The 26523-nt window shown below is 38.1% G+C and overlaps 2 protein-coding genes across 5 annotated transcripts in view; one reads left to right on the top strand and one right to left on the bottom strand.

Annotated features, from left to right (window-relative positions):
• ADPRM (ADP-ribose/CDP-alcohol diphosphatase, manganese dependent) overlaps window positions 1-16468 on the top strand; it is a 22046-nt gene extending 5578 nt beyond the window's left edge. For 2 of the 4 annotated variants that reach the window (XM_019755266.2, XM_019755267.2), the window contains 3 exons: window positions 1801-2418; window positions 3385-3501; window positions 6468-9309. In XM_019755266.2, coding sequence (XP_019610825.2) covers window positions 1818-2418; window positions 3385-3501; window positions 6468-6778 — 1029 coding nt within the window. In that variant the 5' untranslated portion in view covers window positions 1801-1817 and the 3' untranslated portion in view covers window positions 6779-9309. Of the gene's footprint in view, window positions 1-1800; window positions 2419-3384; window positions 3502-6467; window positions 9310-15338 lie in introns of those variants that run through there. The other 2 variants (XR_002139482.2, XM_019755268.2) reach the window with 2 other exon arrangements.
• On the bottom strand, window positions 9944-26523 carry TMEM220 (transmembrane protein 220). Its single transcript, XM_019755271.2, has 6 exons — window positions 26179-26523; window positions 25409-25438; window positions 20766-20826; window positions 18708-18831; window positions 17341-17400; window positions 9944-10723 (listed from the first exon to the last, which is right to left on the bottom strand). The coding sequence occupies exons 1-6, from the start codon at window positions 26506-26508 to the stop codon at window positions 10588-10590; spliced, it is 741 nt and encodes a 246-aa protein (XP_019610830.2). The 5' UTR covers window positions 26509-26523; the 3' UTR covers window positions 9944-10587.

The following is a 26523-nucleotide window of genomic DNA, read 5'->3' as shown; positions in this document are numbered from 1 at the left end:
AAACAAACAAACAAACAAAACCCAAAACCCAAAAAACACAGCTGTACAGGAAAGAAGATCAATGGAACTAAATGCCCGTAGGAGTTCCACAGTGTTTATTACCTTGAAGGCTCTGAGTTTAAAGATAAAAATAAACAAGCTCGATTGGCAGTGTTGATAAAAGCTCTCCCAGACACAGTTTTCTCTTAAGCTTTGGTAATAATGTTCCACTGACACACTTGCAAAATTGTCTTCTGATTTGATTCTCTTTTTAATCTGTGCTTGGAATTGCAAATATTTGAAACTTAGTAAGACTCGAGATTTTCAGCTTAGATGAGTTTTGTATTTATTGTAATTGTATCTGAGTTCTTCACCTTCCAAATCAGATTATCTCATCTACCACCCCTCATACGTAGGGACTAACTTGGTATCTAGTAGGGTTTTCAAATGAGGACTGCAGGAAGAAAAAAGCAAATGAAACTAACAAAATATAAAAAAACCGAACCATTTTTTAGGATGTCCATCTCTTTTTCTTGTGCTGCTGTATTACCTGTTTTAGGGTTAACTCAACCAGGTTAATGAAGAAAGAAAAGTAGCAGAAGCTTTTTTTTAATAGGGTAGATCAGATTGAAAGTATGTCATTATTGTCAACAGTTGTAGAATAAAAAGAAGCCCCTAATCCTGAAACAAGTCAGATTGAAGTCTGGCCCTTACTGCCAGTTGTGGAGTTGTCATCTCCACCTCTGATAGGAGCTCTCTGACAATTAGGATTTTATAATTCTGTCGAGGATTAAAAAGAACTGGGGCGGTATATGAGTTCTTTAGCAAATGACTGGAGACCAGGAGTCTGAAAGTGATTTTAGAAATTCCAAATGAATTTCTTTAGAAACTACTAGGTCTTCATAAACTTAGATACCACGGCAGAATTTATTACTGTAAATTTTATAACAATAATAGTTGATAATTTAGGATTTTGGCCTTTGGTTTTTATTTTAATCTTGAGTATTCTTGGCTCTTTTACAAGATTATAAATAATTATAAATGAAGATTGTAAACAATATAAAGTAATAGCTTTTTCAAGTCTAAATCTCTTCTACTTGGCCACTGAGGCCGGGCAGAGATCATGTGTAAGGAAAAAAAGATGCCATACTTCCTGTTTTGGTTGTAGGGAAACGGTATTGAGGTTTTCAAAAGTTGGTTCATATAAGAATCCAGCTGTTGAAGAACCAGGAACCGCTGCTCTCGGAAATGAAAATGGTCACGTCAGCATCATAGTTTTTTGCCAGAGATTTTTGTTTAAAATTATTCCTCTCATGTCTTTTTTGCCTCTCCATTATTCCAGATATAAAATATGAGAAACTTATTTCAGGTGACCTATCCAGCCTGACACAAAATAATCCATAGCAGGAATCTAATGTATAAAATACAATGAATGAGAGTAATATATGACTTTCAAAGAAGGTTCCTGAAGTAGTTTTTTTGGTGTTTGTGAAAGAAAGTGCCTGTGTGTGTGTGTAAAACTGGTATATATTTCTTAAAAATTTCAAATTATACCAGATTTGACTTTACGAGCATTAGAATGCCTATTCATTAATAGGATAATGCCCTTTGGTAAATTATTACTTTTCTAAAGAATAGAAGTTATCTGTTGAAGCATTTCAAGGACTTGATAATTTGGACCTAAGACCATCAGACTCTAAAGCCCATGCAGTTTCCTCTATACCAGGCTGCCTAGTGGATTAACTAGTAAATTTAATATCCGTTTTACCATTTAGAAAATTAAGATGTTTATAACTTAGTTATCTTTTTTGCTTTATTTAGAAACTTGTTTGGAGGTTATGGATGGTAAGCCCAGTCCTGGAAACCTAAGTGAGAGTTCAGAACCTCTCTTCTCCTTTGGAGTTATAGCAGATATTCAATATGCTAATTTAGAAGACGGCTATAATTACCAAGGAAACAGACGGAGATACTACAGACACAGTCTTCTTCACTTGCAGGGTGCTATTGAATACTGGAATCAAGAAAGCACCCCACCGTGTTGTGTACTTCAGCTTGGCGATATCATCGATGGATATAATGCACAATATAAAGCATCAGAAAGGTCACTAGAACTTGTTATGAACACATTTCAGAGGCTTCGAGTCCCAGTTCATCATACATGGGGAAACCATGAATTCTATAACTTCAGCAGAGACTATTTAACAAACTCTAAACTGAACACAAAGTTTCTAGAAGACCAGATTGTCCATCATCCTGAGACTGTGCCTTCAGGGAGTTACTACGCTTATCATTTTGCACCATTCCCTAAATTCCGGTTCATTTTACTCGATGCTTATGACTTGAGTGTCTTGGGCGTGGATCAGTCTTCTCCAAAATACCAGCAGTGTCTGACGATGCTGAGGGAGCACAATCCAAATATGGAATTGAATAGTCCTCAAGGTGAATTATTCCTTTGAGCTGAGAATATAATACATTGTCTTTAAATTCTTCAGCTACCTTTTATTCAGCAGGAAGATGGATGATTAAGGTAAAAGTATATTGTCGCTGTTGTTCAGGGTCAGGATTTCTCACAAGCCTCATGGCACATGGATTGGTTGCAGTTGGTCCAAGATTTATTTAACAGAGATCGGAATGCCTGTTTCGGGCCATGCACTTTTCTAGAGCTTAGCTATTCAGAACTGTAAGCAGGACTGACAGTATCACTTTCTTTGTGGATAGAGTGGAAGGAACAAGAACAGTAGGTCGGCAGGACAGATAATAAATGAAACAGAAACAAGGATATTTCCACGATGATAAACGCTACCCAGAAAATAAAGTATAATAACATAGTAAAGGAGTGGGGTGGGGACAGGCTATTTTAGTTTAGGTGGTCAGAGGTAGCCTCTCCTGGGAGGAAAGCATTGACGCTGAAACCTCAGCAACAGGAAGAGGTCAACCCTGGGAAGAGTCTATGAGACCAAGGGGAAAAACAATGCAGAGGCACTAAGCAGCGTAAGACTTGGGCGTTCTTGGACGCAGAAAAGGCCAGTGTGTTGCGGGTGGATTTAGCAATAGCTCAGTGGATACAGTACAGAGTGTATTTTATTTCCAGTGTAACAGGAAGCTAGTGAACTAAGCAGAGGAATGTTAAGACTAGGAGTAAGATACAATGTGGTTTGTTTGTATACCACTCTAAACTCTTGTGGTTTCCTGTTTTAATTGCTGCCAAATGTTCCTAAAGAAAAGTATTAGGTTGGTGCAAAAGTGATTCCTGTTTAAAAGGTTGAAAATAATGGCAAAAACCGCAATTTTGCACCAACCTCCTACAAGTGTCCCCATATTAGCTAAGTTCGAATGCCCTCATGAGGCCAAAAAAAAAAAAAAAAAAAGGTGTTTGACGGGTCTAACTTACAGAATTCATTTTAGGACTTTCTGAGCCTCAGTTTGTCCAGTTTAATGGAGGATTCAGCCAAGAACAGCTGAACTGGTTGAATGAAGTCCTTACATTCTCTGACACCAACCAAGAAAAGGTGGTGATCGTGAGTAAGTATTTTTTTTTCTTTTTTTTTTTTTGTGAGTAAGTATTTAAACAATTTGTTTACACTGGCATTTTAGAGAATAAGAGGAATCAGACTTTAAAGCATACTAACAATATTTATATTGTGATACCCTCTTTCTGTAAAGTGAATGCTTAGTTTAATGTTTGTTTTTATTGAGGAATGATCTGAAAATAAGGTTAACGTTTAAGGTTGAGTCAAGAAAGAATTGTAAAATAACAGATACATCTTGCCGAATATTAGAGCCTGTGAGTTGACCGTTCAGGTTTCAAAGTACAAATTCCCCAAATGGGATCAATTTATATAGCAGCATTTAAATGAGAAATTCAGTTTAGGCCCCATACCAGAGCTAAGCCTTAGGAGACCTACCTGTCAGTGCAGTGGCCACCAGAGGCCCCTGCTGCCTGGATGAGAGCCGAGCCAGTATAACAGGGACAGCACAATTGGCACTGAGCACTTATGTTATTATTTTCGTTTAGAATCATTTTTGACAGACATACTGCCATCAGAGATTGTAGGAATCTGGAGGTGCTTAACATAACACTCCGACGTGGGTGTGTGCACGTGTGTGCGTGCGCAAAGAGCTGAATTTGGATTTGCCTTGTGGCTGGTGTACTTGGTTTGGGGGCTGAGATGATTAGATCCATTTTTTAGGGATCTAATTGATGTGACGTAATGGATGAGATACTGCACTGAGGTAACAAAGACGGAATGCTATTCTGGCTCTTCACTTCTATGAGCTGTGTGACCGGGCAAATGTCAGACTTACAAACTGCAGTTTTCTCAATATTGCATCAAAGGAAATTGTGAACATGAAAACTCTTTGAAAATGATAGGCTATTCAGATAGGTGAGGATATAAAATTAGGTTTCTATCTGTATATATAGTTTTTACTTACTCATCTTCCACTTACGTAGTAAAAACATGTAGATGGAGTAGGGGGGTTTCTGCTACCATCAGTGTGTCAAATGTCATTCAAGGCTTGGAAAATACAACATGCCTTCAGGTTTTGGGCTTGATGTGACACTATTTTGGATTTACAATAAGTGGTCTCAAAAACTGGGATACTTCTTGTCTCAGCTTTTTAGTTTTTCAGTGCCAGGCTGGAATTTAGAGAATAGCTGTTTATCTAGAGAATACTGGAGCTAAGAGGGACCTAATGATCATATAGTCAAACCTTTTCATTTTAAAGATAAGGGAACTGAAGCAAAAGAGAGTGTGAACTCATAGCTGAACTCATACAAGTACTGACAGAGCTGAGACTAGAGTCCATGTTTTCTATCCCAGTCCCCTTGCCTGCTCTGTCCTGTATTCTTCCTATTTCTCTTTACTTAATGTCAGTACACTTACCTACATGAGCAATCTCTTAAATTTCTTCCATTTTCTGTAAGCTTAGAAACTGGATGAATAAACCTTTAACAACTGAGTGCCTCAGGTTTTCTTTAGCAAAATTTAAAATGACTAATAGAAATTTTATTTTGTTTTCATTTGGTTTTGCACTTTTCCTTTTGGCTACTGGATGCCATTTTGCCTAATTCTCAAGTTTTGGTCATGAAGTTGGAAGGATATAATTGCTCTTAGCTGAGATACAGAACACTGCAGCCAGAGGGGGCTTTGGGTGAAGAGTTCAGGAGTTCAAGATTGAAAATATTGAGTTTCTGGTGCCTATTAGATACCAGATGTCTGTTACACATCCGCGGAGACGTTGAGTAAGCAGTTTGCACATACGAGTATGAGTCTGAAATTCGGAATAGAACTTGTACTAGATGTATAAATGAAGTTGAAAACATACAGTTATACTCAAAACTGGAAATTGCTAAGAGATCACCAAGCCGTTAGGTGTAGACAGAGAAGTGAAGCATTCTAATAAGACACGGGGGAAATGAAGAGCCAGCAAAGGAGAATGAGAATTAGTCATTGAGGTTGGAGGAAAACAAGGAGGACAGGTGATGTCCTCGAAGTCAAGGAGAAGGGAGCAACGAATTGTGTCAAATACTGCAGGGATTTGATAGATGCGGACAGTGTGGCATCTAGAGCTGGAAAGTCTCAGCGCCTCTTTGGCTTCTTAGCCCTGATCACAGCTTGAAGAGTGGCTGTGTGTGTGTGTGTGTGTGTGTGTGTGTGTGTGTGTACGTGCGCAGGTGCACTCTGTTAGCCCCCCTTTTTTTAACTTGTAATACAAACTAATGGATATTAAGCAGAATAAAAATATTTAGAATAAAATTAAACAGTAACAAAGTAAAAAGGAAAGTGATTGAAAATGTGGTCTGACACATGGTGTGGCCTCACCCTACATGTCTTGGCATCAGGAATTGGAAATGCTCCTGGCTCTGCTTCCACATATCTCCTGTGGGGCCTCGTATGAACACCCCCTGCTTTAACTCACTGTTCTCGTCTGTCACATGGCTATATGGCTCCCTCGATCTCCCAGAGGTGTTCAAAGTGACATAGATCAGTTCTTTATAGAACATTGAGTGCTTATAAAAATGATCTGTAATTCACTGGCCCGTCCCGAAACTCTTCCTTTGTTTAAGAGTACCTCTGTGTGTGTATATAACACTCGTATACTTAAGGATGCTGGTGAGACGAGTCCAGCACAGGTTCTGCCTGACTTCTGGCTGCCTTTGCAGGCTGCCCGGCACAGGAAGCCCTCAGCCTCCTGTGACGTTTGTACATCTTGAGACTCTGTGGGCTGTAGAGATCTCAGGGTTTCTGCCTCTGCTATGGTCTCTCTCCCCTGGTACGTGAACTGTCTCACCCTTCTTTATGCTCCAGAGACGTGTTGTAGATCACCTAGTTCTTCACGTATGTGGGTTCTCACTGGTCTCAGTCCACAATGAGGTAGCAATACACATTTTTTTTTCCTTTCTGGGTACTAGTTTTTCGCCCTTGCTTTTGGTGAAAGAGATATTTCCTAACTGGTTCATAACTCTTCTTCTCTTTAACTAACAGGCCATCTTCCCATTTACCCAAAGGCCTCTGACACTGTGTGCCTGGCCTGGAATTACAGAGACGCCCTGACAGTCATTTGGTCTCATGAATGTGTGGTGTGTTTCTTCGCCGGTCACACTCACGATGGCGGCTACTGTGAGGACCCTTTCGGTGTGCACCACGTCAATCTAGAAGGCGTTATTGAAACAGCCCCAGACAGCCAGGCTTTTGGTACAGTTTATGTGTATCCTGACAAAATGATGTTGAAAGGGAAGGGCAGAGTGCCAGACAGAATTATGAATTACAAGAAGGAAAAAGCGCTCCATTTTTAGTCTGATTTATTTTGTCTTTATAGAAAGAGGATGACGTTGCCTTGTGTGTCTGTTCCCCTCCCCCACCCCAATCCTCAATCTCATTTAGTATTCTATTCGCATCACAAAATGTATTTATGGCTTCACTGTGTGTTGGCTCATGAGACAATCTGAAATGTCATTTTTGGATAATATATCCAGTGCTGAAAATTGGAAAGAAAATGAACTAAAGTGATATGACTTAACCAGAGAGACTGCAGAGGTGGAGGGGGAGGGTAATACAGTCTGCAAAACAGACTTTATTTTAGCCTTACCTGAGATTTTTTTTACTAGGAGAATATGTTCCTGTATTATCTATGTAACTTAAAATCCATAATAAAAAAGATAGAAGCTCAGGTAAAGCTTTTCCTTTTTACTCTGTTGTGTGAGTGAGCTTTGGACATTTTGTTTTTTGCTCAGAATATCCATCATACTGTACTTTTATAGGATTGTGTTCCTATTTTGTAAACCAAAAATACCAAGTTACTTCACAGGTGAAGGAAGGGTGCTCCCACGTAAGGCTGTAAGAAGGGCCTTCAAAGAAGTCACGTGGTCCTCTTGTGATTCCAACTAAAGCAGGACCAAGAGCCAGTGCAGCTGTGTGCCTGCTGACATGGTCTGTTTGGGCCACCAGCTAGTGGCTACGTGAACATAGCAAGTAAATGAATTTCCCTGTGACTCCCATTATCGATGAATGGAACATGTTAACTCAGTTGTCATACATGCTAAGGCTTATTTGCAAAAACACTTACTAGATGGCACATAGGGACTGTTTAAGTGTGGAGAAAGTTTGATTCAGGGCTTAAAAAACAGCAAGAGATTCAAAACCAATACTGGTCAACATAAGTGCCTGCTGAGTACCTGGGCACCAGGGGGGCATACAGGTGTATTGGTTTTCTATGGCTGCTATAACAAGTTACCACAAACTATCATAATGGCTTAAATAACACAGATTTGTTCTTTTGCAGTTCTGGAGGTCAGAAACCTGAAGTTATTTTCACTGGGCTGAGATAAAGATGTTGTCAGGCCATGCTCCCTCAGGAGGCTGTACAGGACAGTCTGGTTCCTTGTCTTTCCCAGCTTCTAGAGCTGCATTTCTTGGTTCCTTGGCTCGCGGCCCCTCCGCCATCTTCAGAGCCAGCAAGGTAGCATTTTCAAATCTCTCTTCTTTGTTGTCATACCACCTTCTCTTCTGTCTGTGTAGTCAGGTCTCCCTCTTATAATTGTGAGGGCCCACCTGGATAATCAGGATAATCCCATCTCAAGATCCTTAATTTGATCACATCTGCAAAGTCCATTTTGCTATATGAGCTAACATCCTTGGGTTCCGGGGTTTAAGGCCTGGGTCTCTCTGAGGGCCGTTATTCAGCCTATCACAGAGGAGACTGCAATGTGCTCCTTGCGTTCACTAGCTTTATGAAGCATGTGGACGCTTACGACCTTAGATATAAATGTGTGAAGAGGGACTGGAGCATGGAGCCAGGGGTTTAATGTTTGAGGGATTAGGTTGGCTTGAAGAAGGAAGAAAAAATGGTTTCAATAGGTACGGAAGTGCATTTCACGTAGACAGATTAGCATAAGCAGCGGCACTGAAGGACACGCTGAGTTTAGGAGAGGCAGGTAGTGCTGTGAGGGTTCACCAGATGGTCTGGGGGCGAGAAATCACGCAGGACAAGGACAGCCCACGGCTGTGTGGAGAAGAGCCTTGAACGATGTGCCCAGAGTTAGAATTTAACTTGTCACACAGCGAAGCACCCTCGGGTTTCTGGACTGGGTAACGTGTGGCTAGATTTGTGCTTCAGTCCAGCAGTGGATAATGAGACCCTGACATAGAAGAGTGACAATGGGAGGAAACAAAGCTGGTGAGAAGACAGGTTTTGACAACAGAAATATGCAACTTACCTAATAATACTTAAATTCAATTAAACTACGGAGTTTAAAAGCAACTTCAGTAATGTTTTTTAAAGGCAGTACACTACCAAAAGTGAGTTCCTTTTAGATACTTTTGGAGATTCAAAAGGAACTGTATATTCACAGAGTTCAGTGTGATAATGGGACATGCAGATATGATGAAAGTATCTTTATCTTGAACATTACTTTTTTAAAAAATTGGAACATTTCTCTTAAGCATAGAGTCAATCATGGGTAGGTCCTACATATAATTATTTGCAAATAAGTCCACTTCTTCATGTATGATTTTAATAGTTACAAAAGCCATAAATATCATGCAAGCTAAATGTATCCTGGAACATTGAAATCCTTTATATTTATTTTATTGACCATTAAAATAAATTTTACTTTAATTGCTTTAGTATCAACTAGATTTTTTTTCCCTTTACCTCATCTAAACCTTGATAAAGAATTGCTGACTGTGTATTGGCCATTGTGTAATTGTGTAATTGTGTAAAACGAACAAAACACATGCTTACCTCCTTTAACAAACATTTATAGCATACTTAATATTAAGTCTATAAAAATAAAGACACAAACTACCAGGCTTGTTTTCACTCTCATGATGTTTGATTGGTGCTAATAAGTTTTTGAGTGAAATATTTCTTAAATCTCATGAAGTAGTGTCTTGATTACAGAGTTTGATGGTAGTCTATGTAAAAAGTTGCCACCTAGATGCTCTAAAACAGCACTGACCAACAGAAATATAATGTGAGCCACATAAGTAATTTAAATATTTTAGCAGTCACATTTTGAAAAGTAAATAGTAATTGATAAAATGAACTTTAATAATATATTTACCCCATTATATCTAAAATATTTCAACATGTAATCAATATAAAAATATTTTACATTTTTTTATACTATGTCTTTAAAACCTAATGTTTTGTACTTATAACCCATCCATTTGGACAGTAATTTCATTGAAAATACTTGATCTGTATTAGATGTAAAATTTGCAGTTGAAGAAGTAGATTCAGACACCCAAGTTGTTCCAAACACTACATTTTCTAAGAACTAAATTGATATGTTTTTAAATTAAAATTAAAAAACAACAACAACAAAAAAAACTTCCTCAGTTAGTCTCGCCACATTTCAAGTGCTCAGTGTGACATGTCTGGCGGCGACCGTGTCGGAGAGTACAGCTGTAAAATGGTCTCCACAAGGTTACTTTTGACATTAAAAAAAAAATATGTGTAGATTTTCATTTTATTTTTTATTTACAATGTAATTAACATTCTCTATTTCCTTTTTTGTTCCAAATTCCTTTATTTTATCGTAACTTGCCTTTCTTTCCAAGACATGCTTGTTCATTTGGTTTATCTAGAGTCCTCATTTAGTTCCCGGCACTGTACCAGTTAAATAATGATGAGATTAGTTCAGGGCTATCGCCCTCTCTTGAACTTCTTTTTCTATCGTACATATTAACCAAGCCCTGCTTCCCTCTATTTTAGTCATGGGCAGCCCTTGGTAAGCACTTAATATTTCCAGAGTGCTCTCATATTATCTAGTTTAATTCTTGCAACTGTATAAGGAAGTAGGAGAGCTAGTAATAATCCTACTTTATAGATAAAGAAATATCCTCCAGGAAGTCTTTTATATTTGCCCAAGTCACATTGATAGTAAGGAAGCTGAGTCAGAATTTGTATTTCTTAACTTTTTTTCTACTGCCTTTTCTATACTATGAACCAACAGAATGTGAGACCCCGTCTCTTACCAGTCCCATCTAATCCTACGTTGTATTGTAGGCAGCCTTAAAAAGTTCTTAGGTTTAAAAAGAAAAAAATCATTCATGTTTATAAAAAATTGAAAATTCTCATTTTAAGAACAGGATTCTTCATTTAAATTACTGTCTTGCAGTGAGTTGGCCAGGAGGACCGCATCTCCTTGTTTATGTATATGTAGACCCACGAGGTAAAGGGAAAAAGAGCAATCACTATGGCAAGAGCCAACTGAATTCTTCCACCAACTGGATTCCTATAAAGACACACAAAAATTATTATCAGTAAAAATCCAATGAAAAGTATAGATTACTTTGGAAACAAGTGTAAAGATGGAATTTGGTAAAATACATCATTATATTTTTGTATGATCCTTGTTCTCTTAAATTTCTTATTGGAATATAACATTGATCTGCATGAATTCTTTATATATTCTTAATGCCCATCCTTGTTGTTTACCTGTTACAGATGCCTTTGCCCACTCAACTCTTTTGAGGAACTGACTAGTCATTAACTAAGCAATGTTAAATTTGATCTTTTCAGAATTTTAGTGTCCTGTTTAAGAAAACATTCCCTCCCAAGATCTTGAAAATAATTATTTTTTTTCCCTAAAAGTTTTATTGTTTCGCTTTCACATTAGATCTGTATTCCGTCTGGAATTGATTTTTATTACAGTTGTAAAGTAGAGATTTTTTTGCCTTTTTTTTTTCCTATATGGATATGCAATTGCTCCAGCACTGTTTACTGAAAAGACTTCCTTCCTTTGCTAACCTGCAGGTGCCACTATTGTCGTAAGTCAAGGGTCTATATATGTATGTATGGATCGGTTTCTAGATTCCAGTTGGTCTCATTCTAGTTTATCCTTTTGCCAGTATAGGTTTAGCCTGTACTACTTTAGGGTAATTACTTAGGTCTTCCTTATTTTAACATTCAGGTCTTCTTTAAGTTCTCCTGTAATGTTTTATAGTTTTGTGTGTAGATATTTGCATTTCTCTGCTAGATTTATTCCTAGAGAATTGATTTTTTATTGTTATTATAAGTAGTAACTTTGTTATTATTTTCTGTTACTTGCTAATAAAAGTGCAGTTGATTTTAGTATATTGACCTAGTATTCATCAATCATGCCAGATTCACATATTCAAATTACTTTTTAGATACTTTTTGAGTTTCTATGTATGCAATCATGTCACCCATGAATAATGAAAGTTTAATTTTTCCTTTCCAATCGTTGGGCCTTTCATTTCTTTCTTGCCTTATTTTACTGGCTAGAACAATAGCTGTAATAATGTTGAGTAGAAGGGTCAGTAGTGGCTAACCTCATCTCACTCCTGATCTCAGAGGGAAAGTTTCAATTGCTCACTGTTAAGTATCAAGCTTTGGCATAGATACTCTTTATCAGGTTAAGTTCCCTTGTATGCCAGTTTTCTAAGAGCTTTTATTATTAATGGATGTTGAATTTTATCAAGTGCTCTTTTTGTATAGGTTGAGAATATAGTTAGTTTATTTTCTTCTTTTATTCTGTTCATGTGGTAGAAAACATTGGTTGGTTTTTGAACATTAAACTAACTATTCCTAAAATAAACGCAATTTGGTAGTTGAGTTATATTGAAGGATTTTATTTGCTAATGTTTTGTTTAGCATTTTTCCATTTGTGGTCATAAGTGAGATTGCTATGTAAATTCTTTTTGTTTTTTCCTAATGTTCTTGTCAAGTTTTGATATCAAGGATATTCTGCCCTAATAAAATGAATTGGAAAGTGTTTCTTCTTTTTCTGTTCTCTGGAAGAGTTTGTTGAAGTTTGGTATTATTTCTTCCTTAAGTGTTAGGTAAAATTCTCCAGTTGTGCCATTTGTTCTAGAGTTTCTTTTAGGAAAAATTTAAATTATGGACTCAGTTTCTTTAATATTTATGGGATTGTTCTGAATATTTCTTGTATCAGTTTTGGTATGTTGTATTTTTTTAAAGAGTTTGTCCATTTTGTCTAGATTTTCAGATTTATTTGCAAAAACTTGTTCATAAAAATCCTCTTATGTTTCTTTTCTTGTTGTTTCTTTGGATTTAATTGTTCTTTTCCTAACTTCTTGAATTGGAGAATTCCTAACTTCTTGGAAGCTAAGCTCATTGATTTTCAGCCTCTCTTTTTTTTTGCTTTTTAAAAATATATCTATTGAAGGCTATAAATTTCCCTCTAAGCATGACTTTTAGCTGCATTCCACAAATTTTGATATGTAGTATTCTCCTTATCATTCACTTCAAAATATTGTCTCATTTCCATTGTGATTCTTTCTTTACCCAAATGTTATTTGGAAGTGTATTTCCTAATTTCCAAACATACAGTGATTGGTACAATTATTATTTTTAATTATTTTTATTAATTCTAGCTTTATTGCACTGTGGTGAGGAACATTGTCTGAAATTTGCTGGGACTTATTTCATGGTCCAACATACACAGTCGTTTTGTCAATATTCAATGTATACTTGAAAAGAATGTGAATTCTTCCATTCTTGGTGCTGGTGTTTTGTACACATCCATTAGGTCAAGTTTCTTATTGTGTAGCTCAAATCTTCTATATCTTTATTGAAATTTTTTCTTGATTTTCTTATTCTATCAGTGACTGAAAGACATCTTTCAAAGTCTCAAGATGATTGTAGAATTTTCAATTTTTCTTTTCAGTTCTGTCCATTTTTGTTTTATCTATTCTGAGGCTATGTTATTAGTTATATACAAATTTAGAATTGTTATTATCTTCCTGATATAATGATTTGTTGAACCTGATTTAATGAACCGTTGGTCATTAAAAAGTGTCTTTCTTTAGCATCTTAAATCCACTTTTTAATAATTGATGTTGAGATCACCAGATAGCGAAAAGTAAAAAAAGATAATATTGGTATAGCATTGTTTATACCATTATATTAGGATAAATTCTAAGTAGATCAAATATTTAAATATAAAAATTAAACCATACATGTATTGAAAGAAAACTTACTTTACAATCTGAGAGGAAGGAAAGATTTCCTATGACTCCAAATTCAGAGCAATAAGGAAAAGGATTGATAAATTTAGTAACATTTAAAAAAAACAAAACCTACATTTGCACGGCAAAGTATACTTTATGTAAAGCAAAGTAAAAGGATAATAAACTGCAAAAATAATTTTTTTTCAGCTTATGTCACAAAGGGTTAATGTCTGTAGTATTAACCTATAGTAAAGAGCTTCTAAAAATAGAGAGTAACAACCCTAGAAACAGGTTAAACCTATATCACTCAGAGATGAACCAGTATTTTATAGAAAAAAGAAATGCATATGACACTTAATCATAGGAAAATGCCCACCTTTGCTCCTAATAAGAAAAATGCAAATTACCCATTTCTCAACTATCCGATTAGTAAAAGTCAAAACTTTGACAATATAGTCTGCTGGCATTATATTTAATAGTAAAAGATTGTATACAATCTAAACGATAAGAGGACTAGATGAATACACTGTGGAGCTATCAGCAGAATAAGGAAATTCTATATATAATACAGAATGACCTCCAAGATATAGTAAGGAAATATTCAAGGAGTAGACAATTGTGTTCAATACAGTTTTCTCTTATATGCTACCACTTAAGATAAGCAGGAATACAAATAAATGCACAAATTTGCTCCATTAAGAAACCATAGAAGGATAAACCATAAAATTGCAAAAAGTTTCACCTATAAAAGGGGGGTATAAAGTTGGGGGATAAAGAAGCTGGAGTTCTTTGACTATATTTTGTAGACTTGACTTTGGGACCATGTAGATATTTTATATAATTATAAAACAAATGTATTTTTAATAAAATTATCCCTAGAAATTAAAAGTAAAATGAAATAAATGAACCTGTGTATTCACTTGGTAGCACTAGCATGCAGAGTAACTATCCCAAGTAATTTGAATGTACATCCCTTAGAGCAGGGGTGTCCAAACTGCGGCCCGCGGGCCAACTGCGGCCTGCAATCCATTGTTAATTGGCCCGCAGCAAATTCCAAAAATATATTTAGTTTACTTAAATAAACCAGGTGAGGCAATACGTACTTCACCTCGAGTGAGTGGCCCAGCTGTTTGTGTATTTTACTGCATATGGCCCTTGGTAAAAAACGTTGAAAAAAGTTTGGACACCCCTGCCTTAGAGGGATGGTCCCTACCAACGACAAAAAATAAAAAATCCTGTTTTTAGTAATCATCGTTATTTTGAGATTGTTGTGGGATAAGTCAAATGAGTTGAGGTCACTGAGACTAGAGAGTTTTCGACATGATTACAAGGAAATACTGATGTCAGATCACAGATAAGGTTAAATGAAAAGCTCTGTTCCTGAATTTGAATTTCTAGAATCAGTACGAACTCATAAGGTATTTTATCTTTAAATATATCTTTAAATTTATACAAATACATATTATCTTTAAATATATATGTGTAATATGTGTGCATATATATTTATGGTGCACACACACACACAACTATGCACATACGTGTGAATTTCCTAGCTCTGTCCACTAAAAAGAACCAATCACCAATCCAGTAGCAATGAGCACCACTCATGCCGAGATTGTGACCTATAAATACCATTACCTATTAAAAGTAACCAGGGCTTTCTGGAAAAATGGTTCATTCCAGGTCTGGGGCATAAAATGTACATTACCTGAGAACATTTTATCATACCAGAAGGCAATCAAAGATTACTAGGGTCATGTCAGAAAGAATTCAGGAATCTAGTACCTTGTCTCTGCCTTTTCTCCTTTGTCCAAAATGTCATACATACATGCCTCAATGTCTTTGAAAGTTTCATGTTTATGTGAATTCCCCATGCACATGTATTAAAATTTTATTTTCTCATATTAAAAAAAGAAGCAATGCAGGATCCAAACCTGAATAAGTGCCACTGGTCAAAGATGGGACAGTTGAAGCATCAATAAAGATAACTACCATGAACTGAAAAACAACTATGTTGAAATCCATGACTTTATAATGGTACTACTAAATCTACATACAAACAACTCATTGGTCACTTTTGGAAGAGGCCCAGTAAAGAAAAACTCGTTTTGAAAAATGGTAAATTAAGAATCAACAGCTTTTTCTTTCCTTTTCTTCTTATGATCTGGAAGTTTCTCTTTATTGAAGTTTTCCAGCTAATAATCAAGGAATAGTATAATTAGAATAGAACCGTTTTGTAACTCCAATGAATTAATGGGCTTAGGCAATTATCATCAAAGACTACTGTGTTTCCCCAAAAAGAAGACCTAACCAGATAATCAGCTCTAATGCGTCTTTTGGAGCAAAAATTAATATAAGACCCGGTCTTATTTTACTATAATATAAGTTCACTATTATATTACTATATTTTACTATATTACTATATTTTACTATAATATAAGACCCGGTCTTATATTAATTTTTGCTCCAAAAAAAACGCAGTAGAGCTGATTGTCCAGCTAGGTCTTATTTTCGGGGAAATACGGTATTAACATTACAGAAAAACAGCTAAGTATGTATATTATGATGGAAGTACATAATAGCAAGCCATGAAGTAGTCTTACTTGGTAGTAATAGTAAAAATACTAGAATCTGGCCACGCCTCTAGATCTAACCACCAATTTATAAGAAATACAGAACACAAGAAGAAGCATTTATAAGACAATTGGGGAAATGTAAACACTGACTGGAAAACTCCATACTGAAAAATTATTGTTCTTTTATTTTGTGTGTGTGATGATGGTAGATTGGTTATTTTTTTAAAGTGCTTCTCTTTTAGAGATACATACTGAAATACTTACAAATAAAACAATGTAATGTCTGGGATTTGTTTCAAAATAATCTGTTAAGTGTGGAGAAGACAGTGATATAGATGAAATAAGATTGGACATACAATGATAATTGTTAAAGCTAGATGATGGGTACATCTGATTCATTATATCAGTCTCTGCTTTTGTATATGTTTGAATATTTCAAAATAAAAATTTTTTAAAAATCAACAAAAAGTGTCCTTTCTCTGTAATGCTGGCCTTAAGTTTGCTTTTTTAAAATTAAAATTGCTATACCAGCTTTCATTTGGTTGGTGTTTGCATTGTATATTTTTTCCATCTTTTGACTTTCAATCTTTCTGTATCTGTATATTTAAGGGTTGTCTTTTGTAAGCAGTGTTTAGTAGGGTTTGTAATCTTACCCACTTTGAAAATCTTTGACTTTTAATTGGAATATTGGAATATTTACATTTAATGTAATCTCATATATTTGGGTTTCTCTAAACATCTGTTTCCTATTTTTCCCATTTGTTCTTTTTCCCTTCTCTTTTCTTGACTTGTATACTAAATTTCTTTTCGTTTACTGGTTACCCTAAGGAGTACTACATGAATCCTTGACTTATAAAAGTCTAATATACATGGGTACTTTTACCTCTTCCCAGACAATTCAAGGGTGTTAGAACACTACCTTCAGTTATACCCTTCACATTTATATGCTACTCTTGTCATGTATTTTTATTCCTTATATATTTGAGTCCCACAAAACATCATTATTATTGTTTTATAAAGTTGATATTCATTTATATGTACTCACACTTTTATATTTTATTTGCTCTTCATTCTTCCCTAAATCTCCAAGCTTCCTTCTGAGGTCATTTTCCTTCTCCCTGAAGAACACCCTTTAGGCTGGCAACTCCCAGATTACTCTGGGCCACATAGGAAACTATGGTACTTGTGAAAGTATTAATGATCATGAAACTTTAAATCAACTATTAGCTTTCCTTAGGGAAGGAAAGATTTCTTTCAAAAGATTCCTGTTTTTATTTGTGTCAGTGTCACTTACCAACTTGATCTGATCAACAATGAATGCATCTGATAGGACAACTTACTTTGACGAACTGTGGCACAGGCTCATCCAAGCTGTGATAATCACCAGACCAAACAGCTCCCTATAAAACAGCATACGTTTGACATTTCTGACGTGGCTACAAGTGAGCTACGTATTATCAAGCCATTCTTTTCATGACACTTGATTCTGCTGATTGTTGGATGACTTCCCCCAAGATGCATAGTATCTACAGAATATTTTCAAGTCTGGCATGACTCATAAATTACTTTTTTTCACACTGTTTAAAGCCCTATATAAAAATTTCGTCTTAGGAAGCAGATATAAGTTCTATGACTGTTCCCCAACTTACAAGTGAACAAAAAACAACAAAACACAAACAAGAACACAGCTAAATCACTTCCTGTCACTGGGAGGAATACTACAAGAAAATCTCAATTTGATCAGGCATTCTTTATACATTGTTTCACAGTGTTCAGTGTGTTCAGCCACCTGGGCTCAAATCGATAAACAATTTGAGCACATTCTGCAGAAATTGGGTCACATCTTAGTGGAGAGGAATGATTTGTAATACGAGTCAGACTGATGATTTCGGTGGGTATATGCTTTTAGAAATATGTGTTAAAAGCATTTACCTTTTACATAGGGTAGAAAACAATCGTATTTGGCCATAGTACCACTGGAAGCCCCACTTTGTACCAGACCTGTGGGCTTCAAGTTGGAGGTGATTCAACCCATTTGGTTTACATTCCCATCGACCTACCCAACCTGATCCAGTTTTCCAGAGTAGGGCCTGTAACAGCAGCACCTCATCAGTGATACTTAACTTACAGGTCTCTAAATTTGGGTGTTGGCAGATGTTAGCAGTGGGATAGAAAGTAACGGAATTGGGGTATTAGGCCAGGGAGTCAAGGGTGGGAGAAAGCAAAGGAAGAGGTGAACAAGAACAAATGGCTGTGACAAAAGGAGGGGATGACATGAGACATCAGGGCAAGGCTGAATGAGGTTGACCTCTGCGGTGGCCGATCACACTTGTAGGTAACATTTTGGCTTGAACCAGAACTGAAACAATGCTGCTGGAGTTTTCTTTCACCTTATTCGACTGGACTATTACTGTACAGTACTCTTGCTTACTGTAAGGGGGTCAAGTTCCAACTGCCTTGATGGTAACATACTGTAACATGTGATGGTTGCCTGTAGTAATCATGACATATGGTAGACGGTACTGGGCTTGAATCCTGGCTCCATCATTTCTTCAGTTTCTTGAACTTACAAAGGAGATAATACCTCCCCTGCTCTTCATGGTATAATTGGAGGGCTTAAATCACTGTGCACAGATTAAGGTGTAAAGGAACAGGAGATTTCTCAGTTCTTCCCCACTCCTTCCAGAGAGCAAAAGTCACTGCTCACCTGCCTTCTTCCTCATGTACGATGTTCCGTTGGGTGTGAAGCAGGAGGTAGTGTGCCAAGCCGACAGCCCACACAATACAAACGAACATGTGTATTGCAGAGACACTCTTCCAAATCAGGTTACCTAAAAACAGAAACCCTGATGCTGTTACTCATGGAATCACATCCCAGAGAAAAATGATCTCTTTGCATCTGCTGTAGTCTGCTTTAGGTAAAGTATTCAGAAAAGGCTGGGGTTTAGTTTTCCTTCATTTTGAGGGATGTCACAGAGATTAAAGCAGTAATTATAAACTTAAACGGACATTTATTATTTTGGTTGTCCAGCATCTCCCCTTTATATGGTGACTGCCCTTATTTTCTTTGGGGATCACCCCTTCCCACACCGCTGTCCACATGTCCCAGATAACTGGACCTTAGTTAGGTCAACCAATGCATTTCATCCCCTTAGTGACAGTGATTTGGCTCAGGATGAACATAAGGCAAACCAGGGCCAACAATTCAATTCTGAGATATCAGGGAGTGGATTCCATGTTCTGCTGGACTTGGCGTGGTGAAGATATGAACTTTGAGCTGCAGAGCTACCACGTGGAGCCCAGCACTGAAGTCTGCAGTGGGTGGTGGAACTGAGAGTGCAGAGAAGTTGACGTTCTGAGCCACCAGCGTGCCTGAAGCCAGCACCAGCCTGGCCTGAGTTCTCAGTAACGTATCCTAATACAGCTCCTTGTACTTGGAGCCCATTTGAGTTTTCTCCCTTCCTCACAACTAAGGAGCCCTAACTGATATGCCTTAACCATGCAGACAGAGTTCTAGGGACCTACACAAGGAACCCAGGCACCTAGGGGACAAGAGTTTTCCCCATCCATGTGGGAATCATTAGTCTTTATTTTAAGGCCCTAAGAACTTTCAAGCCCCACTAATAGAAGCTGTCGTAAAGAAAAGGAAGAATAACCTGCAGGACTAATAGTCCCCATTAATAAAATGTTAGTAAACAATGTCAAGTGTATTTTTTTTCTGTTGTAAGACATTTTTATAGTATAAAACTCGAACTTAAAGGTTTGTTAAGAGTTTTTAAGGCCATAAAAGGTGAAGCAGCTATGTTTTGCCCCTAATTCAGGTAGGTAGCCCGAGGGCAATACAAACCAGCTTTTTTAAGTGAAGTTTTACATGTATACCCACCTGGTATATACATGTAAGGAGTCCAAAGGAGCAGGTTGCAAAATAAATATATGATTAAGCCTCTATTTTACCGCCATTCATTTATTCATTCGCAAACATTAGGCAGCTACCATATTCTTGGCTATATTTAAGCTCAGCTGGTGCAAAGATGGGTTAAAAATGATCCTGCTCTTAAGGAGCTTACAGTCTAGGAGGAGGAAACATAAAAGCATGCAATAAATTGCTGGGGGTATTATGACAGCACATAGGGAGACTAGGGAGAGCAACCTATATTAACAAAAAATCTAGATATTTGTTATAGACGATATAAACAGTTTCTCTATGTAAGTAGCAGTTCATATACATAGGTTTTGAATGAATTCAAAATAGTAAAATTAATGGGAGTGACAATGGTCTAAAAAGAATTTGATAAGAGTAAATATACACTAGACATTGATCACCACTGCGTATGCAGACCAGGTTAGCACTTTGTTGCCATGACTGGAGCCCTTCTCGCTCTCATAAGCTAAACTGCATGACTACTATTCCACACCAGTGTCAGAGATCTGGGGTTCCAAACTGATAGACTGTCTTAATATGGCGAGTCCTTGTGAGGCTTTCCTGAAGATGCCTTAGGATGATCTAGATTAGACTTAGCTCCCAATCATTATCAGAAATGAGAAAAAAGACCCAGAGAGCCCATTTTTCTCCTGGAGGATGGGCAGATAGATTCTCATTATAAGGAAATCTGATTTTACATGTATACCCACCCAAGACAGATATATACGTAAGGGGTCAAAGTAGAAGGTTACAAAATAAACATATGATAAAGCCTCTGTTTTACAGCCATTCATTCATTCACAAGTAGTAGTATTATCTCCATTCCTAATCCAAGGGTCATACCTGTGACAAGAGGGTTAAGTCCAACAAACAGGGTTAGCACTGCAGGAATTGTATACACAACCTGTTAGCAAAAAGAGAGATCACGTGAGTTAAGATGTATGCCCAACACAGATGTTCAGAGATATCTATGAAGTAAAGAACAATGACATCAGTGGTCATCAGTCTCCATGATTTACCTTAGGTTTCAGTAACAATCGAGGAAGTGGTAATCTCAGCTTTTATGGCACTTACCATGTTGGGTTGTAAAATAATTTTATCTGCCTTCCTCCTAGACTGAAGGCTATTCCAGGAAAGTCTTACTCATCTTTGAGCTCTAGCATTGAGCAAAGTTTGGGTCTCGACACGCCGACTTCCTAAGCTCTCCTAAGCAACATCCATGCCCAAATAGCCTTTCCCCATTCACATAAAAGAAAAGGCCCTTTGAAAAGTAGGGCAGGAGCAGCTATAATTATTAGCTAGATGGCCCTCTTGGGTCTGGCCCCATGGACCATCCAGCCCACTATTGCCTCTCTGCAGTGAGGCCAAAGAAAGCTTACTGATGAGGGATGATCAGATGTGCTCAATAAGAAGACCAGGGTCTTCATCCTGGAAACTGCTGGTGAGTTGGTTTGGAAAACTGGCCCCGAAGAAGCCCTGTTTTCTTCAAGCCTCGTTCATAGCCAGCAGACCAGCCAAACCTGCCATTGCCTGTGTGTTGCAGGCAAAGGACAACTAGGTTTATAAGAAGTTTGGGGACTTTCCCAGAAATGTAGCTGTGTAACCACATCAATGACGATGCTTATGTCAGAAGATTTTAGTTCATTTGGAAGTTGTTGGAGCTGTACATTTTAAATGATTGGCTGTCACTATAAAAACATGTCTGTCCTGACCCTGGTGAGAGAAGAGGATCTGGATTACACTCTTCATCTTTCCTATGATTACTGGACTATTGGCCAATATCAGTATGTCCAAGTCAGGTCATCTCTCACAGGTGGGCAGTCATGCTACTGAGGGCGAGACAGTGCTTCCCAAAATTGAATGTATATATGAATTTCCTGACGATCTTATTAAAATGCGTATCTGGTTCTAGAGACCTGCGGTAGGGCCCAGCATTCTGCCTTTCTAATAAGCTTCCAGGGGATACTGCGGTTGTTCTTTCAAGGACAACACTTAGAGTAGTAAGGAGTTAATTTTCCTCCAGTGAAAAACTAACATGATTTAGCTGGGGGGATGGGGGGGGGAGAAAGTTAAACACACAGAGAACATGCAATGTTTAATTGTGCTCTCCATAAGAAATGTTTGGCAGAGATTTTAAAATGTATCAGATATTTGTGATTAATAGATTAAAGGGTCTAAGATTTTATTTCAGTGTATTGTAAATATATGAACAAAACAACCCTAAAAACTAAGTAATGATTTCCCATGGCAGTTGTGCCATATTGATCCTTATTTAAATGCTTTTCTCTATCTTGAATGAGATAACTGTTTTTTTTTGTTGAGGGCAGAGATACCGAAAATAATTGTGTTTAGTACACAAGTAAAAACAATGCACAATATAAACACTCAGTAATGAACTCAGTAGAACCCACTTTTTGTTGGTAGGTTTTTAAACTAAGGGTATCATCATATTTATTTATAATACTTAGTTTAATTCAGCACACAGTCATTGAGTCCCATAGCAGTCATTCCTAATACTGCTCTCCCTTATCTCTTTGCCACTATAAAAACTGAAAAGCCAATTTGTTTTCCCAGCCACTTTAGCAGCAAGGGGTGGTCATATTCCAGCAGTGAAATGTAAGGAAAAGTCTTTTAGGGGCGAGGCTGATAGTCGAAGCATTTAACAACCAACACGCATGGGTACTGAACAAGCGTATTTGTTTGTACAAACTGAATAGCAGCCTGCCTGCGGGGCTTCCTGGGAAACATTTCTTCCCTGATAAAAGGGAGGAAAGCACAGGAGAAAACTCATTTTGCTCTTGCCTGTGTCTTCCTACTTGTGATGTTCTTGTCTGGGGAAGAGAGGTTTGGAGCTGCAGCAGCCATTCTGTAAACATTAGAGGACATATCACACATTGAGGATGACAGAGAAGAAAGAGGAAGCTCGGGTCCTTGGTGACGCTGTTGGCCATTAAGCAGCTGCCTCTGGACTTCTTGCTAAGTGAGATATTCTGTAGTTTTATAACCTGATGTTAGTCAGGTTTTGTATTATTTGCTCCTGCATGTGTCTTGATATAACCGTGTTTCCCCGAAAATAAGACCTAGCTGGACCATCAGCTCTAATGCGTCTTTTGGAGCAAAAATTAATGTAAGACCCGGTATTATATTATATTATATTATATTATATTATATTATATTATATTATATTATATAGACCCGGTCTTATATTAAAATAAGACTGGGTATTACATTATATTATATTATATCATAAAGACCCAGTCTTATATAAGACCCAGTATTATATTATTATACTTATATTATATTATATTATATTATATTATATTATATTATATTATATTATATTATACCTGGTCTTATATTATAGTAAAATAAGACCGGGTCTTATATTAATTTTTGCTCCAAAAGACGCATTAGAGCTGATGGTCTGGCTAGGTCTTATTTTTGGGGAAACATGGAAGTATGCTCCATGAGCAGGATGGAATAGGGAACATGGAAATGAGTAAGGTGCAGTACAAGCCCCCAAGGCGCAGTAAACTAGTATTCGTTCATCTATGCATCCATTCATTCTTTCATTCATTCAGGAGTCAATAAGGGAAGGACAGCTATAGGAAGGCACGATGTTATGTTGCCTGAGGGCCACCAAGAAGAAGGTACCAGCCCCTGTCCCCCTGGGAGCTGGCATGTCCGGAGCCAACTCTAGCGCAAAGCAGAATGTGTTAGTCCTGCAATAAAGGCTCAAAGGAAGGATGGTTGGAACTTATGGGAAAGACAGAGATTTTGGGGGGTGAGAGAGAGCGTTTGAGGTGGATCTTGAAGCTTGAGTATGACATACAAGAATTCTAGGGGCAAGCCACTATAACTATTATTGATGGACTGGGCTTCCAAAACCAAACTGAAAAAATGGGTTGGGGCCATATTATGGTGGGCCTTGAATACCAAGTTAGAGAGTTTCAACTTACCCATCGTGGGAAATGAGAAAAGTTTTTGAAGCAAGAAGCAAAATATAATAAGTGTTCCTGGAGTGAAAGAGATTACATGCAGCTAGAAGAGTTAGGAAGCCATTCCAAGGGTCCCTGTGGGAGGTAATGGAGGGCTAACCTGGAAATAAGGGAGGATGTCTGTGGGGATACGGTGTTTATTATTCATATTACATCATCTAAACATGAAGTGAAAGGTAAAATGTACAGGTACTGTACAGATAAGCACTTAAACCTAGATTGGGTTTTTTGTTGTTGGATTGCTTTTTTTTTTTTTTTTAGGGGATCTCAAAGACAGCGGTGAGGAACAGATGACCGAGGTTTTCATCAAGGATGACTCTGAATGATTCTGCTGGTAATAAAAAAGGGTGAGTCAGGAGGAGGAGTGGGTTTTGAAGGGAAAGATCCTGGGTAGGAACTTGGGTGTATTTGAGGAGCCAGTGTGATGTACAGGTGGGTATATCTACCGTGTTTCTCCCAAAATAAGACCTAGACCAGACAATCAGCTCTAATGCGTCTTTTGGAGCAAAAATTAATATAAGACCTGGTCTTATTTTACTATAATGTAAGACCCGGTCTTATATAACATAATATAAGACTGGGTTTTATATTAATTTTTGCTCCAACAGATGCATTAAAACTGATTGTCCTGCTAGGTCTTATTTGTGGGAAACACGGTAGCAGTCTTTTGTAAATTTAACATTAAGCTGGATATTTGAGACTTGTTTGCAGGGAAATAATATTTGTAGCTCGGGATATGGACCAGAGTGCTAAGGAAGAGATAATTTGATTTGATTCAGGGACATGTGAGTCTGGACAATAAGCAATATGAGAATGCACTTCCACTACACTAAAAATAACTGACTAGAATTTTGCATTATAATTCCAAGTGCTTTCACTTGCTCATCTGTACATGGTTCACGTTATTCCAAAGCCTAAAATCATCTCATTGGTGATATTGTATGGTCTGTGTATCTGTATTGAAAGAAAATCCAGGTATTTCCGAAAATGCATGGAAGGACCCTCCCCTCCTCCAAATGGTTCTGTTAGAGCACTGGTTTAATGTGTATTGTAGGTGTGTGGGCTTTAATTACTTTGTAAATATAACTCACAGAATTAGCAGAACCACAAACTTTAATTTAAGCCAGCCATTTCTGGTCAGATGTTTGTTGGAGTTTCTCATGAAGAATGGTTCATTTGACCTTGAAAGGTCCACTCTATGTTTTCAAAAAAGTGTCCTCAGTTGGACCATTTTATTCAAAGAGAATACTGCTGAAAGACCCCTATGTCTCTGGAAAATTCTGAACACACACACACACACACACACACACACACACACACACACACACATTTTTATCACTCTGACCCATTTCCCCCTAATATTTTAGGGAAAAGAGCTTTCAAAGGATTTGATTGCTAAGTTTTTAAGTGGTAGCAAAGAAATAAGTAATATTGTGTGTGGTGCAGTTTTACAATTCTCGCAGATGGAGGAAAGCAGCTGATACTCACCATCCAGAGTCCCGCATCTGGATCGTTTACCTGGAATGCCAAAACATCCGGTGTTAGCAGACATACCGTCAGGTTTCATTCCTGTCGTTGGTCTGCCCTTTGATTCATTTCAGATATTTGATTTGTGCCAGGTGCTGCAATAGGCACCGAGGATACAAACTAGGAATAAGACATAGTCCAGCAGATCATGATGGGTGATGGGGCTTCTGGCTGAACACAGCAGATGGTGTGAACATACAGCACATATTTTTGTAAAGAACTGCACAGGAACTCTGAAAAGGGTGAGCCAAACCTAGAATGGGTATTTTAAGGGTCTTTTGGTCTCAAGGAATGAGGAAAGCTATTATGAAGGGGGCCCAAAGCAGACGTGAAAGTCTAATTGTGCTATAAAAGGGTTTTGTTCGGATACCTGTCGTAGACCCTGAATTGTATTCATTTTTATACACAGGCTGAATATTAAGAAAGGTGCCAAGGGTGCTTCAGCTCAGGTCCCTTTCAAAGTGACACACTCTGAATTAGCTCCTTCCAGCATTCGAGCAAAAGAGAGGGTGTGGTGAGATCACATGAACACATGAGTGTCTGACGGGGGAGGAAGTGGGGGTTCCCGAAGCATAAGCCCCAATTCTAGTTGCCAGCCTCTGCGACCCTGTCGGCTTGTGAGTCTATACTGCATGCGGGGCCTGGAGAGAAGCTTGGCTCCGGCCTCCTGCGGAGCCCGCAGGCCCCTCTCCCACCGCCCGCCGCCCGCCTCCCGGGGCCGGGCCGCTGACCTGCACCAAGGCGGCCAGCGCGAAGAAGGCAGCCATCAGCCCGTTGCAGGCCCTCCACAGGGCGGGCACCCAGCGCCCCTCGGCCGGCGCCATGGGCTCTGGCAGAGCGGCGGGGCGGGGCGGCGGCGAGTCCACCGGGCCGGCCCCTTCCGTCCGCCGCGCCCCGGCGCGTCCCGCCCCGGCCTCGTTCCCCGGCGGGGCCTCTGTCGTCCAGTGGCCACTGGTGGGCGCGCGCCGGGCAGCGAAGTAACACTGCTCGAGCTGGGCGATGTTTCCCATTTGCTCCTCCCCAAAACGCGGCGCGGGTAGATGGCGTTTCCCCCATTTCATAGACGGGGAGAGTGA

The sequence above is a fragment of the Rhinolophus sinicus genome, linkage group LG15 (assembly GCF_036562045.2).
Source record: "Rhinolophus sinicus isolate RSC01 linkage group LG15, ASM3656204v1, whole genome shotgun sequence".
In the NCBI taxonomy this organism is placed as follows: domain Eukaryota; kingdom Metazoa; phylum Chordata; class Mammalia; order Chiroptera; family Rhinolophidae; genus Rhinolophus; species Rhinolophus sinicus.
This window is presented reverse-complemented; position numbering and strand designations above follow the sequence as displayed.

What these genes read in the sequence shown, in the direction of transcription:
- TMEM220 (XM_019755271.2), bottom strand. Translation starts at nt 26,508, where the DNA reads ATGAAATGGGGGAAACGCCATCTACCCGCGCCGCGTTTTGGGGAGGAG. An exon ending in CGCTGGCCGCCTTGGTGCAG is followed by an intron (nt 25,439 to 26,178) that starts GTCAGCGGCCCG and finishes TTGGCATTCCAG; the next exon opens with GTAAACGATCCAGATGCGGG. An exon ending in CTGTGCCACAGTTCGTCAAA is followed by an intron (nt 10,724 to 17,340) that starts GTAAGTTGTCCT and finishes GTGTCTTTATAG; the next exon opens with GAATCCAGTTGGTGGAAGAA.